At 46.4% G+C, this 18,734-nt stretch overlaps 1 protein-coding gene across 1 annotated transcript; it reads left to right on the plus strand.

Moving 5' to 3' along the window:
• Nucleotides 1–268: 268 nt before the first annotated feature.
• GJD4 (gap junction protein delta 4) lies at nt 269–7,788 on the plus strand. Its single transcript, XM_006133024.4, has 3 exons — nt 269–391; nt 584–722; nt 5,110–7,788. Exons 2-3 carry the CDS (start codon nt 659–661, stop codon nt 6,282–6,284), a joined length of 1,239 nt encoding a protein of 412 aa, XP_006133086.2. The 5' UTR covers nt 269–391; nt 584–658; the 3' UTR covers nt 6,285–7,788.
• Nucleotides 7,789–18,734: the final 10,946 nt, after the last annotated feature.

Raw genomic sequence — 18,734 nt, forward strand, 5'->3', positions numbered from 1 at the left:
GCAAGTGATGGAATTTTTGGTGCAACTGTGATTGACAAGACCATGATGTCCTCGCAGACAGAGTGGGTTTTATTAATATAATTACTCTGGGAAAATTGCAGTGGGATAGCTTCCTAGTAGAGTTGCTGAACTGAAAATGCCTTTTGAAGACAAGGATGTTGGTCGCTTCAAATCCTTTCTTCTTGTATTTTTCATCTGTATTCCCCTTGGGGGGAGGGGAGAGAAAGGCTTCTATTATTTCCTATGCTGGTGTCTGATTTTTGCCATTGAAATATCCCAGCAATGCCAGGAGGCTGGAATGCCCTGGGAGGGTAAGAATAGCCCACAATGGTTGAGATTACTCCTGTTGCCTTTTGTCTACTTGCAGTTGTCAGGACAGGGGACCCCAGAGGTAAGTGCAGCAAATAGATCTGTGAAGCCAGAATGTTTGCAAAATCAACTTTGCTTCCTAGGAAAGGTTTGCTTCCAATTTGCAAAAGTCAGCAGCCCTGTTTAGCCGTTTCATCAACATAATTCATCAATAATGCTGTTAGTGGTTGAGAATTTTCCCCCTAAATATTTATTTTCTTCTTTCTCTGTCTAGGTCTAATTTGCTTTGATAATGCCAGAATTCTTCTAAAGCCTTCAGAAGCTGAAAGTATAAACAACTAGTTCCAAGATGGAGCGCTGGGACTCACTGGGGTTTTTGATTATCACTCTCAACTACAATGTTACGATGGCAGGTAAGTATCTTTGAAAGGTGTGGTTTTTTTTTAAGAGTTTCATACCCATAAATCATCGTAGTTTCTTCCATGTAAATCAGCTTTCATTTCCAGCCACCAGTCTGACAGGTGCCCTCAAAAAGAAGAGATCATTCTTTGCTGTGGGATATGAGAGCTGTTAATGTCTGTTTTTTTTTAACTAGATTCCCACTTCATCTGCTATGAATATTTTCTAAATGTTAGAAAAAGCATGTGGCTAGGGGCTTTCAAATCTGACTATTCTTACTCACCAAGTCTCTTTCCAGCTCTACTGAGAGCTGTGATGAAACACTCAAAGCTCAAGGCATGTGTAAAAGTATGGTGTTCCATTATATGACACAGCCTGCCTTACCAGTGAGATGGATAATATAGGGGGAGGTAAAAAAAACTGTTGCCTATAAACTATTTAGTGATTAAACAGTCTTGCTACTCATAAGGTGGATTTTGAAAGTTTATGACATTCAAGTGCATATTAAAAAAATGTTTATTTTCTCAGACAGTAACCTCAGTCTTTTTTTTCTTTTAAATAAGATTTTGTCACTGATTCGCTATGTAATTTTGAGCACGTGATTCAGAGCCAGATCCAAAGACCACTGAAGACAATTGACTTTTATGGACTTTGGCCTTTACAACTTGGTTCTGTAAATATTTATTACAGTGCATTGCTCCGACAGGGAGTAATCCTGCTAACTCTCAATGAAATAACTCGCTGTAATATCTGTCAGTAGGACTAAGCCCTTAGGGAAAATGATGCACAGTTATCTGTAAAAAGCTTATCCCTTCCACCAAAAAGTTACTCCAATAAGAGAGGTAAGCTCACTCACCTTGTCTCTGTAGCATTAATCTACCTCCCAGGGAACGAGTGATTTTTAAGCAGAACTCCCTCACATATACATTCTAATTAAAAACTGATCGCATAACACATCCCAGGAGGTTGAAATACTTTATTTGTGAATGGTTTTGAAACACTGATATCCTTGTATAAAAAGTACAATAAAAGTACAGAATATTATTATGAAGTATTTTTCTCCACCACAATACGCAACTGAAAACAAGAATGCCATCAGAACTAGAGTGTGGTTAGGTAACATATTGTTTAGTTGCTTATGGGGGGAGGGTCAGGGTTCAACATGATCATCTGTTCTGCAGTCTCATGGAGCTACCATACATTCTTGCCTGGCTTCACATTTCTGAGAGCAGTGCTATTGTTATTCCATAGGTATAATGCTGGCCACAAGAGAGGTATGTGGCTCATCTCAAATGCATGGCAATAAAATACCCCAAAGTTTTACAAGCATTTAAATGTTTGATTCTTATAAATGATATAAAAAGTACTTAGTTTGTTGGCAAATAGGAGAGGCTATAGTCTAAGACTGTATGTAGGCATACATCATACACTCTACAGAAAATTATTAGGATTTTGCTTTTAAAGAGTTATTTTAAAAAATATTATCTGGGGTTATATTATCAACTCTCTGCCTGTAAAACTAATGTGTGTTTATGTCTGAGAGAGCCACTCAGTACTTCATTTTTCTAGTACTGTTCACAATCATTAATTCAGACCCACTCCTGCTTCTACTGGTGTTGAAGGTTTTTACCATTGCATTTATCTGGCAGTAGAATTGGTCCTGACCTTTATCTTACAGTAATGTAGAAAGTATGCATTACATCACTCAACCTCTCTCCCTCTTTTTCTTTTAACTGGGAAATTAAGGAAGAGAAATGATTAAATTAAATGATTTTCCAAAGGCCATAGGTAGTCAGTGGTGGAGCCAGGATTAAAACTCAGGATGTCTGGGTTTCAAACTCAATCTACCTGCATATATTAATTGGTTTAGCGATAGCACTGTGTTTTAATAACCATGAAAGCTGAAAAGTTCCTTGTAGTTTCAAGTCCTCTTTTCTTTAAAATGAGTAGTGCTGTGGCACCTAAAACATATAGTATTGAGCTTTTCATGAGAAGACGCACTTCATCAAATGAGTTGTGGGTCCTACCGATGAAAGCTCATGATACTGTATATTTCTTTTACTCTCTCAGCCCTGGTCTACACTAGGGAGTTATTTCGAAAAAAACTCCCCTTATTTGAAATAGCAAGCAAAGCATCTACCCTGTCAAGTCCATTATTTCAAAATAAGGAGCTGGTTATTTCAAAATAATAACTCCTGCTTTCCTTGGGGAATAAGCTTATTTCGAAATAGTTATTTTGGGTGCATCTCCACAGCACCCTAAACACGCAATAAGATACACAATATATACTATGCAAATTGCGTATGTTATTTTGAATCTAGTTTACCCCCGTCTGCACAGCGCCAGATTTCAAAATATTCCTCATGCAATGAGATTTAACAGGATGGAGAAATAATGCACCCGTTATATCAAAAAATATTTTGAAATAAAAGGCCGCTTGTGTAGATGTGGGGTAGCTATTTCGGACACCTCCAATATTCCAAAATAGCCGTGCAGTGTAGACATACCCTTTGGGAGTTATTACTTTGAAATGAAATAATTTCCCAGTGTAGATGTGCCCTAAAGTGCCACAGGACTGCTTGTTGCTTACAACTAACATGGCTACCCCTGTGAGATTAATTTTTTTGGTTTGTTTTTTTTCTTTGCAAAATATTCTGTATTGTGTGGAATTTTTCCATGGTGAGTGATTGTCCGAAGATTATTTTACAATTATAGTACAGGTTGAACCTCTCTAGTCCAGCACTCTCTGGACGTGACTGGTGTTGTGTCATGGCTCCTTCCCCACTCTGGCACGATAAATGCAGAAGTGGGGGCCAGCAGGTGTACCCCAAAGCCTTATCTACCAGGCTTTGGTATAAAACTTCCCCCAAAATCTTAAAACCCTAGATTTTGGGAATAAAACTTCTGCTGCCACCATCCAAATATTAATAACGAGATTAGGGGAAAGATCATTTGGGAAATCTCACCCCTATTATAAAAATCAGGACACACAAGTAACCAATGCCAGGTTAATAAAAAGAAAGAAGAAAACTTTTATTATTACAGCAATATTCCTGTTGAAAGAGTAAGGATCAGATGGAAAGGTAACAAAATATACTCATGGAGGAATTACACCATGGGCTAGATCTTAGTTAAAAAGAAAAGCCAAACATCTCTTAAGCAGTGCCAGATATCAGATCCCATACCCAACCCTTAAAACAATAAAGCCTAAGGAAACTACCTAAACTTTACCCTACTTACAGAAAGTGAAGAATTGTTTCTTGGAGAGAGAGAGACATGCTTGTCCCTCCCTGTCGCTGCAGAGGACTCACCCAGAGAGACAAAAGGAGAAAGGAAAAAATGCAAATTACTTTGTCCCAGTTTGAAAGTCCCACCTACATTCCTACTGGTCACTCCACCTGGCTAGGTGTAGTTAACTCCTTAATCCCCAGGCTGCTGGCTAACCCTTATAATCATGACATGTTGAACCAGAGAATTTTCTGAGCCATGGGAGGCCAATATTGTCTAGTAGCATTACCAATATTTCCACTGCTTCCCAGGTTCTTAGAAGACATTTAGGGGTAAATTAGAGCTAAATAATGACACAGAACACTGAGAGCCCGGACTGGTGACTGTAAACAAACTTTATGAGACCATGGGAGACTTGGCCACACCCATGATAAGTGGACATCTGGCTAAATAATATCATGTTCAGGAGTGGCCTGAGGCCAGCTGCGGCAGCTGGTGCCCCAGGTCAGCGGCGCAATTAGCGCCCCCGCTTGTACGGCCGTCAATGGCCCTGACGCCATCACTGAGTGCCCCGGCGCCCCGTGACATCATCATCGGGTGCCCAGGTGAGCGGTGCTCTAGGCAACTGCTTAGTTCTCCTAAGCTCACGGGCCGCCCCTGATCATGCTGGACCATGACTGCTGCTGCACAAGAGAGATTCAACCTGTAAAAATTCCTGAGGCTTTTCCGTATTAGAAAAAAACAAAATCTTTGTACATTCTAATTGTCCCCTCCGCCCCTTTTTTTATAAGCCAACAGAGCTCCACAGACCTGGGAAAGGTGGTTTTTGGCTTTGGGTTTTTTTTAAAATGTAATCCTTTGTAGAGGAGTGTTTATGTACATGTTACTTGGCAAAGAGCTAACTCCTACAGAGCAAGGAGTATGAGGGGAAAGTAAATAAATAAAAAAGAGATACTCCAAACAATTGATCCTGAGACAGTATTACTAAGGGTTTTAATGTTATAAGGTATAATTAAGGCTCTGATCCAAAGCCTACTGTAGTCAATGGAAAGATGTCAATTGTGTTTTGTTCATAAATATGGCACACACTGGAAGATTACATCATGAATCTTTTACTTTCTAGATTTCATTTTCTGTGCTCTGAGTCTATCACCATTTCTTCTTCTTCTCTAGGAAAGATGTGGCTCACATTAGTAATCTTGCTGAGAATGTTGGTGATAGTGTTAGCAGGATACCCCCTCTACCAAGATGAACAAGAACGATTCATCTGTAATACCTTGCAACCAGGGTGCTCTAATGTGTGCTATGATATTTTCTCTCCTGTCTCTCACTTTCGATTCTGGCTCATTCAGACAGTGTCTGTTCTGCTACCTTATACTGTGTTCAGCGTCTATGTTCTGCACAAGGTAGCCATGCATGTTGTCACCGCACATTGTTCGCCATGTAGAGATGTAGGAATCAAGACCTCAGGTGGCCATGCAGCCTTGAATGAACCCTGCAAATATACTTCAGTCACTAGCCCAGCCTGCACAACAGATCATCTGAGTATACCTGATTTTTCTAGGGCATATACTGTTCATCTTTTTCTGAGAACACTGGCAGAGGCTGGTTTTGGAGCTGGGCAGTATTATCTCTTTGGATTTTTTGTTCCTAAGCGCTTTTCCTGTTACCAGTCTCCTTGTACCAGCACAGTTGATTGCTACATTTCCAGGCCTACTGAGAAATCCATCATGATGATCTTTATTTGGGGGGTCAGTGGCCTCTCTTTTCTACTTAGCCTTATTGATCTAGCCTTTGCTATCCAAAGAATGGCAGTAAGAAATGGACAAAAGAAACTGACGGAAAGTCTCCATGCAGAGGATGAGCATAATTCAGATCTACCTCTAGCTGGCAGGCTGAAGGATTCTCCACCATCTCCAGAGGACAGAGGCCATCTAGTGATACATGACGGTCATACCAATGAAGTGTCCTGTTCACTTCACTCTGAAGATGAAGAAGAGCTTCAGGTGGAAGAGAAGATTATCTCCCAGCAAACTGCCCTCTCTAACCTCAACAGTAATAGCAATAAGCCCTGTATAACAAAAAACATTGCTGTTAATCAAGGCAGTAATGAAGCGTCCCAGTGTATAAGTGACCAGCAGGGAATTCCATACAGGCAGACAAGAAATGGGCAACAGCAAGCCTTCACCAAAGAGGCCCAAGTCAAGTCTCATCTTGGAGTTTACTCTTCTGTAAGTCAGAGCAAGCTTTTAGGGCATTATTCTTCAGCTGAGCTAAGAGCTTCTGATGGGCAATCAAGCTGTAACAGTGCTGGCTACTTGAGATCCAAAAAATCTGAATGGGTGTGAAGAGCAGTGACTGAGCATTGCATTTACTGTTCTGGAACGATACCCATGTCACAGCCTCGCTGTCATCTAGTTTCAAAAGAAAACCTCGGTATAGGTTAAATTCCTTGTTTTGCAAATAAAAACATCCTTTTACAAACATCCCCCTGGCTGAATGAAAAACAGGAAGCTGAACTTGCTGTGACTATGGAAGGAACTGTATGGAAATTTTTGATGACCCCTTCTGGCAGATTTTAGATGGTGAATTTTGCTGTTTGGAATGTCTGATGTTGTGTGTTAGCAATCTAATACCACCACATAATTATATTGATGTGGCTTCTAACTAACTCTTTTCAGACATATAATGATTTCATTATTGTTATTATCAAGCATAATATTTTTATATTAGTTTGGCTTGTTTAGCTTTTCGCGTGTGATGGTGATGTGTTTTATCATTTCCTGGGTAGGAACCACATTAATTATTGAATTGATAACAGATAGAAAAACATTAAATATTTAGCTCCCCAGTCCCTGAAGTCTTTTTAATGGGATCTGTGTTGATTACACTGTAATACCACAAAAATATTAGGACAAAGAAACCTTTTGTAAGTCACTGTATTTTATCAGCTGTGAGAAGGAATGTGGGGAACGAACGTTGGTTAAATGTATCTTGCATAGCTCTCAAACTGATACATGGATAGACAGGTGGATAAATAATGCAGATAAGTGGCAGAACTCCAGAGCTTGCTTATTTGTCTTTATAACTATCTATTTTTAAACTACCAGAGTCTCTAGCATACATTGGAAAGAGCCAGATTGTGGCTAAACGCAACAATAAAGTTAATAGTCCTCTTCCTCCATTTGCTCAATGGTTTGTAATTATTAAGCTTTGACCTACACTAATAATACTATCCCTTAATTTCAGGTCAGAGTACCCATAGCGTGAGCCCATAAACATATAGTGGATGTGGAGTTCACTGGACAATGGAACTTTCAGACCTTCTGTTTAACGTGACTATAAAACTGCCAATACATTCTTAGTAATGTCAGTCAGACTCAAGCCTACTTCTGACTCAGGTGTGCTAAGAAACTGTAATTGGTGTAGATGCTCGGTGCTGGAGTACACTACAGCACTAAGGTACCAGTAACATGCCAGGTAGACGGCAGCTTAGAGGCAAGCACTGAAGGTTAGAAGCAAAAACTAAACCAACTAAGACACTTCACTCCTCTGGTGCAGTCTAGCCCTATCGGAGGAGGGACAGGTAGGACTGAGGTTCAGGGCTTCCCATAGCCCAGATTTACTCTTCTGGGGTTCCAGGGTTAATGGATTTTGTGGACCCACTAGGCTCTGGGGTTGGGACAAAAATGCAGGGTTCAGTGTGCAAGACTTGGCTGCCCAGGAGAGGAATAGGTGTGCAGGATCTGGGTGGGAGTTAGGGGGCAGGAGCAAGTTGGGAGTAGGGTGTCTGCACAGGGAAGGGAGCAAGAGCAAGGGAAAGTGCAGGAACAAGGATGGGTGAAGACATAGACTGGGGGTCTGGTCAGGGAGGGTACAAGAGTGGGCTGGGGGCAAGGGTGTCTGGCCAGGGGGAGGGTGCAGAAGCAGGGGAGGGTGCAGGAGCAGGCTGGGGGTATGTGTCTGGACAAGGGAAAGGGTGCAGGAGCAGGCTTGGGAGATGCTGGGTTTTGGCAGGGGTGTGTGTGAGAAGGCTGAGGGTATAGAGGTCTGGGCATGAGGGGAGTGGGGGGCACTTATTTGCCTTCATGCCCCACTTCACTCCCTGGAACGGCCTCCCACTACTCCCATTGGACAGATTCCAGCCAATGGGAGCAGCAGGGCAAGCACGCCCATGCGCTGCTGTTCCTGCAGCCAGGTGAGGTGTAGTAGCACTTCTTCCCCATGAGCCAGATCTCGCAGCGAGGCTCAGGGCTTTCACAACACACACCCTCAGCCAGTGGGAAGCTGGTGCTCCAACCTAGCGGGGGGAAAGGGGGAGGCTGGAGCGCTAGTGCAGACTCCCTGCTGTGGGGGGCTGAGCTCGAGCCATGGACCACCTGGAAGGCAGCCATGGACTGCAACACTGTTCTAGGTATTTAAACTGTTCTCTGCTGCAGTCATGGCTCATTAGATGTGGATTAATGGGGTATGAGCTATGACAGAAGCAAGAAACAGCAAGCAAAGTAAAGCAGCCTGAGAAGGAGAAACCAAAGTATTCAACTATCTTAGGGAGAAGAAGGGAACAGTATATTCTACTGATGATTAGGCTGGTCAGATGATGAGTGAGTCCATGTCCACTGAACAACATTTCTACCCTCCCTAGGATATCTGGAAGTCAGGTAATGACTTTTGGACAGGAAGTTAAATCAGACCCTATTGGAACAAATACTGTTGGAACATGCCTTGGAAATGGAACAGTGAAATATCTAGATCTACTGCTGCTCTTCCCTTTTTGGCTTATTTTAGAGTTTTCCTTTGTGTTGGGAAAACTCTGCCACTGACCAAATACTAAGCTTGCTGACTCTCCTTCAAATCAATTCTTTTGCAAAGCCTTTCTAAAGATGGGTCCAAGCCAGAATATAGGACACAGTCCTCTTTAAGTGTGGGGGAAGTTCAGATCTAGCACTCATAGGGTGCATGGGATACAGGTCACAAGGCAACATCTTGCTACTCCTAGTTTACTTCATGGAGCTGAACATTAGCTGTGTTGTCTGCTCATCAGTCAGTCCCATGTGCTATAGAATATAGGCAGCTTAGTGCTGACTGAAAATTGTGTGGTGACAAATTGATTCCCACCCCCCAGGAAGCTCAATATCTCCCCTTTTGTCCTAGCATTGGCTGGAGCATGTCTGGTTACCTTCTTACTCCATTTTAATAGAAAACTGCTTCACACTATTCTCTGTGAGTGAGACCATAGACCATAGGCTGGTGACTGTGTAATTACCCATAGCGGCACTTGTCCTCCATGTCGCTCCAGTTTCAGAGTAGGAAGTTATTGAATTAACAGATGCATAGAGTTCCTTAAGGAACTATAGCAAACTATTAAAATTGTTTCTCCTTTGTGGTAATTATTGCAATGATCATCTGATCAGAGAAAGGGGATATTAAATTATGCATTTGATTTATATGCCTTGATTAGTTATTTGGTGCATCTGTTGTCTTTGGATAATGTAACCATCAAAATATTATGTATAAAATAAGGGCTGGGAATTATGAGAGGCTATTCTTTTATTTCTGTCTTCTGCACTATACTTGATTTTGTAGTCTGATCTGATACAAAATAAAGAAGTAGTTTTACAGTGTAATAGTCTCATGTTTAATTGAATTCCTAGCAGTGTTCTGGAGCATCTGTTCCAAACTGTAATTAACTCTTTTTCTGTCTAATGTGTACAAAGATACTGATTCTAGAAACTGGTTTAGCAGTGAAAGAGCCTGATAATTTATTGGTTGTATTTTTATACTACTACTAATACAGTATTCATATGATTATCTCCATACTACACATTCCATTTTAATGTCCCCTTCCTCTACCAGGATGCCTGCTTCATTTTTTTCTCCCCTCCCCCACCTCTGTTTCTTGCATGGTGTTCCATCTATAGGCATGGAATCAATTCTCAAGCCAGCTTTACTAGAAATAGTGATTTTTTTAAAAGTACAGATACTAATGTAATGAATCCATCCACACTGTCCTACTGTATAACTGCATGGTCTCGTTATTGTAATATTATCCTTCCTCCTCACTTCCACATTTTGTGTCCAAGATCCTCACACGCTGAAGAATGTTGTTTGGGTATTTTTATTTTTTGACCCAAGAAGGACCCAAGGAAGTCCTTCTGTTGAGGTGGTATATATTGCTGCCTTAATTAGAAGTGCACAGACATCTGGATAAGGGTAAGTCAACCTGCACAACATATTATAACTAACAACCAGTCATACTGCGAATTGTGTGCAAAAATACTTTATTTAAGGCAAAGAGGTTCTCAATTAAGCAACTTCTCTTCCTTTGTTTGCCAGACAAATAACAAAATAAAAAATAAGACATTAAAGGCTCTATTACCAGAGAGCATACACTAAGGATTTCCCCACAGATGCTGAAGCCCATTGGTAAATTACTCTTGAAAAACTCCACAGCCAAAACCTCTATCACAAACTTCATTTTTGTCTTCTTTGCTGCTCTCCACAGCAGTAGAATATCAGGAAACAGCAGACAAGGTTCCTGTAGCTCAGGGATGGAGATTTTAACCAGGTAGGAAGCTCTCACTGCTGAAAACCTGGCCTCAATCAAGATGGTGGTGAATGTATCGCATGCCTCCTGAACCCTTCCCCCCACTTCCTACATACTCAGGAAGAGAAGTGTAACTGGGGTGGGCTGGGATGAGGTCACCCCACATCTGGATTTCCCATTGTGTCATGTCTTCAGCCCTTAAGATTCTAAGCATAGCAGGCCAGGGACGGCTTTTTGTATTGTATGGTGCTGAACTTCAGTTGGTATTAAAACAATTATAATAGGCAGGAGGGTTTAGCCAAGCAGAAGGAGCTTCTGCAGTGGCTCCTATTATTGACTTCTCCAGGCAGCACTGAAGGCACTAATACCCCTCCTCTCTGCAGAGCATTGTACTCTGAAGTAGAAAGTAAATCCTGCCAGATTCATTCCAGAGGATGTTCCAGGGAGTAGCCTTCCTGCCCCTGCAGTTTTAGACACTGCTGCTCCCCACCTCTCTAGACATCAGCATAGCACCGTTTCTAAGGCCACTGATAGACTACAGTATTCCTTGTCTAGTCCCAGTTGGTCACACCCCCAGTCTGGTCCCACCCCTTAGTCCTTGTCTGGTCCCACCCCCATTAATGCTCTATACCTGCCCCATCCCACATTTCATCTGTAAATAGATGAAATCTCTAAATACAGAAAGAGCAGTCAGGTGGATAACACTGTGTTGTGGAATGAATCCAGAGCTTGTCTGGCCAAAGCATTTTCCTGCATCATGACGTTTGACTTCACGCCTGTTTCAGTAGGTCTGATGGAAGTATGAGGAACTCGCACAAAGGCCTGGCATCCTAAAGAGCATGTCTGACTCTCAAACTGAATGTGAAGTTCCTAAGATAACCTGGAAATAGGGAGTTATCTTGACTCTTCCAGATATCTTCTTCCTTGTAGTCAAGAAAAGACTGTCACAGATTGGGGTCAACCTGATGTTCTCAAACAAGCAAAGAATGTTCTAACCTTTCATGGTCTATGGAATCCATATGTTCAAATGATCAGCATCTACAAAGATAAGGACTATATAAAAACCCTCCTTCCAAGCAACTGAACAAATTGCAAGCTGGAGACCATATTTTATCATGCCTGATTAATAATATTAGCTCATGTTTCCTTAAGAAGGACAAAAATAATCATCACCTATCCCCTTTTTGGTTGGTTGCTTTGCCACTGATGCTTTAGAAAAATGATGAATCTGGTAATAGCCTTGTTTAGATTTAGAAGTTTACATTTTATTTCTGTGACGGGGCGAACCTGCCCCGCACTGAGCAGGAGGAAGGGGAGCCCATTTATTGGGCAGAACACGCCCCTCCCCCACAGCCCTACTGGGCATGCTCGGAGTGCAGCCTCGCTATAAAAGACTGCTGGGCTGCTCAGTTGAGGCAGACCGCTGGGGAGGCAGGAGCTCCGGCCCAAGCTGCAGGCCCGCCGCCGGACCTGCCGCCAGATCCAGAGCCAGAGGAGGCACCGCTGCGGCTACCACCAGCCCTGGGGCGAGCACGCCCCCAACACCGACGCCCGGTGGCCGTCCGCCCCGCTACAGAAGATGCCCCTGTGCCACTGCCCCAGGGACAAGACCGCCGGACGAGGCTGCTGCCGGCAACCCAGCATCGCCAGGTGGGACCTCCGTCGGCTGCCAGATTGGGGGTAGGAAGTAACCCAGGGCAAGGGGCCGGGAAACCCCCCCCCAGTGGGCTTAGCATGTTTTGGGGGAGGACCCCCCGCTGAGCCGTTGGTGGGAACCACCCACCACCATTAGGGCCCTGGGTTGGGGTCCGGTGGAGAGGGAGGGCCCGGACCCCCCTACCCCACCCCGCCGTGCTGGACTAGGCCGCTGGGCCTGCTGCGAGTGCTGGACTAGGCCGCTGGGCCTGCTGAGATTATAGATTAGGCCCCCAGGCTGGGGGTCAACGCTTTGTTTCCCAGGAGAAAGGGGACGGAGGCGGGTGGTACCCCGCCACAACTGGTGGAGAATGTGGGTGTAATCCCCCCCCCTTGAGTAAAAGGGGGCGCAGAGAGGGGTTTCCTTTTTTTTTGGGGGGTGCTTTTAAAAAAAAAAAAAAAAAAAAAAGGGGCCAGGATTTTAGTCGGGCAGGTGCTCGAGGGGGCCCGGGAGAAGATGGGCCCCCGGAAAGGTACTAGGGAGGCTGTGGGGCAGCTCCTGAAGAGTTTGCCCAAGGAGGACAGGGAGTGGATCCGGCGACAGGGGCCCAAGACGTTGGGGCAGGCGGTAGCCCTATTGAGAGGGCACTGGGTTGGCGGAGGAGCCCGGAGGGGGGCAGGCCGCCCAGGGAGCCGCCAGGGAGACCCCGGGAAAGAGAGGGGCACCCCCAGGGCCTGTAGCTATGGGCAAGTACTAGTAGCGGGGGTGCAACCGCAGAAAGAAGGGGGGACAAAGATACTCATCCCAGTTAAGGTGCAAGGGGAGGAGACCACAGCCTTGGTGGATACGGGGTGTGGACAGACACTGATAGAAGAAGACCTAGTCGGTGACCCAGAGCAATGGGGGCCCCCGGTGAGAATGCAGTGTATCCACGGGGAGGTAAGGACGTACCCCACCGCTAAGGTGAGGCTAGCGATCGGGGCGCACGAAGAGAGGTGCAGCGTAGGGGTAGTCCCCCGACTGGCTTACCCCGTGGTGGTGGGGTGGGATTGGCCCCACTTTTGGACCCTACTACAGGGCTACAGGCGAGGGGACCCCGAGGGGGGAGGCCCAGAACAGCCACAGGCAGCGCTAACAGAACTGCCGATGGAAGAAGACCCCGGGGAAGGGACCTCAAGGGGGGCCAGGAGGGGAGCCTCACAACCCTCTCGAGTTGACGCCCCCCCCATAGATCCCCAAGAAACTGCTTTCTCCCTGGATGGCGATTTCCTAGAGGAACAAAGGAACGACCCAACCCTCAGCCGGGCCTGGGAGCAGGCGGGAGGACCCGAGGCGAGGGACCGGGCCCCCTTAGGGGGGCCCCAAGGCCCGAGGTTCGAGATACGGGGTGACTTGCTGTACCGCCTGACCCAAGACCCGCAGACCCAAGCCGAGATCTGCCAGCTGCTGGTACCTCAGCGGCTTCGGACGACGGTATTGCGATTGGCCCACGATGTGCCCTGGGCAGGCCACCTGGGCCGGGAAAAAACATTGTGCAGACTAGCCCAGCGGTTCTTCTGGCCGGGAATACATCATGCGGTGAGGGACTATTGTGCATCATGCCCCGAATGCCAGCGGGCTAACCCCGGAGGGGTCCCCCGAGCCCCGTTGGTCCCTCTGCCCGTGGTAGGGACGCCCTTTGAACGCATAGGGTTGGACTTGGTCGGGCCGCTGGAGCAAAGCGCCAATAAAAACAAATACATTCTGGTCATTGTGGACTACGCCACCCGATACCCAGAGGCGATTCCCCTCCGGGTCACGACAGCTCGCGCCATTGCTGACGAACTTTTAAAGGTGTTCGCCCGGGTGGGTCTCCCGAAGACAATCCTAACAGACCAGGGGACCAACGTAACATCCAAGCTGATAACGGAGTTGTGCCGCCTACTGAACATCCATTCCCTGAGAACCTCCGTGTACCACCCTCAGACGGACGGGCTGGTGGAACGGTTCAACAGGACACTGAAGTCAATGTTGCGGAAATTCGTCGACGACGACCCCCGACAGTGGGACAGATGGTTGCCCGCTCTTCTCTTCGCTGTAAGGGAGGTCCCCCAAGCCTCCACGGGATTTTCCCCATTTGAATTATTGTATGGCCGATGACCACGGGGAATTCTGGACTTACTGAGAGAGACTTGGGAGGGACAAGAGAGACGCGCCCAGGGGACCATCCACTACGTGTTACAACTACGAGAGCGGTTAGAAGAATTGGGCCGGCTAGCCCAGGAGAACCTGCGGACGGCGCAGGAAACACAAGCACGCCACTACAACCAAAAGGCGAAGATGCGGAGCTTTCAACCCGGGGATCGGGTGTTACTCTTATTGCCCTCCTCGGAGTCCAAGCTATTAGCAAAATGGCAAGGACCCTTCGAAGTCGTGCGGAAGATCGGGCCAGTCGACTACGAGGTGAGGCTACCAGGGCGGCAGAAAGATTTACGAGTGTACCATGTAAACCTCCTGAAGGCCTGGAGGGAGAGGGAAGCAATGATGATCACCCCCTTCCCCCCAGAGGACGAGTTGGGACCACAAGTGGGAGCCTTGAGGGAGAACCCCCAGGTAGATGTTGGGCAAGACCTAAAGGAGGGACAAAAGCAACAGCTACAAGAACTCATAGCGCGATTCCCACATGTGTTGTCCGCTAAACCAGGAAGGACCCCGTTAATTAGCCACCACATTGCCACAAAACCGGGGCAGAAAGTACGGGACAGTCACCGTCCCCTGCCCAGGAAGATGTGGGACACCGTGCGCCAAGAACTAAAAGAAATGTTGGCCCTAGGGGTGGTGGAAGAATCCCGCAGCGAGTGGAGGAGCCCCATAGTGCTGGTCCCCAAGCCCAATGGCTCAGTGAGGTTTTGCATCGACTTCCGCAAGGTGAACGCCATCTCCCAGTTCGATGCTTACCCCATGCCCCGGGTAGATGTACTACTAGAACGCCTGGGGAGGGCCAGATATATTTCGACCCTGGACCTCACTAAAGGATATTGGCAAATCCCGTTGACACCGAGGACGAAAGCCAAAACAGCATTCCCAACCCCTTTTGGGCTCTACCAATTCACGATGATGCCTTTCGGACTGCATGGAGCCGCTGCCACATTTCAGCGGCTGATGGATCAAGTCTTGGCACCCCACAATGTGTATGCAGCGGCGTACATCGATGATATTATTGTGTACAGCGAAGGATGGGAGGAACATCTAACCCACTTAGAGGAGGTATTGAAGGCCCTAGGGGAAGCCAGGTTAACAGCGAACCCGGCCAAATGTCACCTAGGGAAAGAAGAGGTAACCTACTTGGGGTATACGGTGGGGAAGGGACAGGTGAAACCCGTAATAGATAAAATTCAGGCCCTCCGAGAATACCCCACTCCCACCACGAAACGACAGGTGAGGCAGTTCCTGGGGTTGGTGGGGTATTACCGGCGCTTTGTCCCTAACTTTTCCACCATAGCAGTCCCCCTGACGGACCTGACCAAAAACCAACACCCGCGGCGGGTAGAGTGGTCAGCAGAGTGCGAGAGGGCGTTTCAGACCTTGAGGGACCACCTTACCCGGGGACCGGTATTAGCCCAGCCGGATTTTGACAGGCCCTTCATCCTACAGACGGATGCTTCCGAGGTAGGACTCGGGGCCGTGCTATCCCAGGAGGTAGAGGGAGTAGAACACCCGCTGCTATACTTAAGCCGCAAGTTGTACCCGAGGGAAACCCGGTACTCCACCATAGAGAGGGAGGCACTGGCCGTGAAATGGGCCGTGGACGCACTAAGGTATTATTTACTGGGGAGTACTTTTTTGGTAGTGACGGATCACGCCCCTTTAAGGTGGTTGCAAACAATGAAAGACACCAATGCGCGTATCATACGCTGGTACCTAGCCTTGCAGCCATATTCGTTTCAGGTGGCACACCGACCAGGGAAGGTGCACGGCAATGCAGATTTTCTTTCGCGCATAGCTCCTAAAGAGGAGCCACCGGAAAGAAACCTTTTAAGGGGGGAGGTGTGTGACGGGGCGAACCTGCCCCGCACTGAGCAGGAGGAAGGGGAGCCCATTTATTGGGCAGAACACGCCCCTCCCCCACAGCCCTACTGGGCATGCTCGGAGTGCAGCCTCGCTATAAAAGACTGCTGGGCTGCTCAGTTGAGGCAGACCGCTGGGGAGGCAGGAGCTCCGGCCCAAGCTGCAGGCCCGCCGCCGGACCTGCCGCCAGATCCAGAGCCAGAGGAGGCACCGCTGCGGCTACCACCAGCCCTGGGGTGAGCACGCCCCCAACACCGACGCCCGGTGGCCGTCCGCCCCGCTACAGAAGACGCCCCTGTGCCACTGCCCCAGGGACAAGACCGCCGGACGAGGCTGCTGCCGGCAACCCAGCATCGCCAGGTGGGACCTCCGTCGGCTGCCAGATTGGGGGTAGGAAGTAACCCAGGGCAAGGGGCCGGGAAACCCCCCCCCAGTGGGCTTAGCATGTTTTGGGGGAGGACCCCCCGCTGAGCCGTTGGTGGGAACCACCCACCACCATTAGGGCCCTGGGTTGGGGTCCGGTGGAGAGGGAGGGCCCGGACCCCCCTACCCCACCCCGCCGTGCTGGACTAGGCCGCTGGGCCTGCTGCGAGTGCTGGACTAGGCCGCTGGGCCTGCTGAGATTATAGATTAGGCCCCCAGGCTGGGGGTCAACGCTTTGTTTCCCAGGGGAAAGGGGACGGAGGCGGGTGGTACCCCGCCACAATTTCCTACAAGCACAGTGTTCTGATCAGAAGTCAAGAAGAGAACATTGTATAGGAAAATATCTAACGAATAGCTTTCCTTTTATAACATGGGATTCTTGAAAGAATATGGCCAAATTCTTTCTGGAACCAACACGGAGGATAGAGTTCCTATTTACAATAACATACACTTCAGCTTAATTATGTCTCCTTCATTGACTTTTGGGAAATTTAGGATTGTCTTTTCCTAGGCACATAAGGGCATGTCTACACAGCCATGTTATTTTGGAATAACTAATATTATTCCAAAATAACACAGAGCATGTCTACACTGCAAGTCATTATTTTGAAATAATGGTGATTTGGAGGACTTCTTACTCCAACTGCTGGTAAATCCTCATTTTACGAAAAGTAAGGGAAGTCAAAGGAAGAGTGTTCTTCCTTTGAAGTCCTGCTGTGTAGGCAGCACCAAAAGCCAAGTTAAGCTATTTCAAATTAAGCTATACAATTGATGCAGCTGAAGTTGCATAGCTTAATTCGACTTTAGCCCTGCTGTGTAGATGTGGCCTGAGAGAATTAGGCACTGGCAGACAAGCTTCCCTTAGTTGCTTTGAAAATCCCAGTCAAAGGCACTAGATATTGTATTTATCCAAAATTTGTCTTTCCAGTGCTCAAATGATAGACTTTTCCATAATTCAGAATTACATGTGTGAAATATTTCTATTAGCGAGAAGCCACTCCTGGAAAGTTTGGTTATAATGCTTTTTTTCAGGGGATCCTCCTGCTCAGATTCTTATTCATGTCTCTCTTCAGCTAGTGCACATATTGAAGGTAGCAAGTACTAGCTCTTCCAGTACCAGGTTTTTCTATTTCATGAGTCTTTGACAGGTTCACATTAATACTTTATTTAAACCTATTTGCTGCTCTCTAGAGGAACTGAAGGAGCCTGCAGTGTTTAAAGATCTGTATTACATATACTTTAAGTGAGTTTTTCAAATAAGCCTTTTATGGTCTAAGTATGTAAAAACTTTATGCAGCTCCTTTTTGTAGTTTTTACTAGAGTTCAGAACTAGGGCATTACATTGATGGACTATTTCCCTTACAATGGTGAAAGGTGTAAGGTGTCAGCTGGTAAATCACTTGCCTTTGGAGCTCTATGCATCTGTAAGGAAGAAAACTAGGCTACGTCTACACTGGCATGATTTTCCGGAAATGCTTTTAATGGAAAAGTTTTCCGTTAAAAGCATTTTCAGAAAAGTGCGTCTAGATTGGCAGGACGCTTTTCCGCAAAAGCACTTTTTGCAGAAAAGCGTCCGTGGCCAATCTAGACGCGCTTTTCCGCAAAAAAGCCCCGATCACCATTTTCACGATCGGGACTTTTTTGCGGAAAACAAATCTCTGCTGTCTACACTGGCCCTTTTGCGCAAAAGTCTTTCGGAAAAAGACTTTTGCCCGAACGGGAGCAGCATAGTATTTCCGCAAAAGCACTGACAATCTTACATGAGATCGTCAGTGTTCTTGCGGAAATTCAAGTAGCCAGTGTAGACAGCTGGCAAGTTTTTCCGCAAAAGCAGATGATTTTGCGGAAAAACGTGCCAGTCTAGACACAGCCCTAGTGTAATGTTCTTTTTTCCAATCACTTAACTAGGATTAGTTAAGTAAGTAATCAAGTAAGACATCCCATCTCTCTATTCAGTGATGAAACTACTCAGTGATAAACCTATGTTATATTTTTGCATCTAAATGTCAATTCTGATTGGGAAAGTATTTTATTAAAGAACAGGTAATTCTGATATTCTTTGTTGTTGTTAATTCATAGTGAAATTCACCCCTCACAGAGAGCCAGCTGTAAGCCCATGCACCACTCAAGCATTCAGGGGGACTT

The sequence above is a fragment of the Pelodiscus sinensis genome, chromosome 2 (assembly GCF_049634645.1).
Source record: "Pelodiscus sinensis isolate JC-2024 chromosome 2, ASM4963464v1, whole genome shotgun sequence".
Lineage (NCBI taxonomy): Eukaryota > Metazoa > Chordata > Testudines > Trionychidae > Pelodiscus > Pelodiscus sinensis.

Bases quoted from the DNA above. Each gene is read 5' to 3' on its own strand.
- GJD4 (XM_006133024.4), top strand. From the start codon at position 659: ATGGAGCGCTGGGACTCACTGGGGTTTTTGATTATCACTCTCAACTAC. The intron at 723-5,109 runs GTAAGTATCTTT...CTTCTTCTCTAG, and splicing joins CTACAATGTTACGATGGCAG to GAAAGATGTGGCTCACATTA.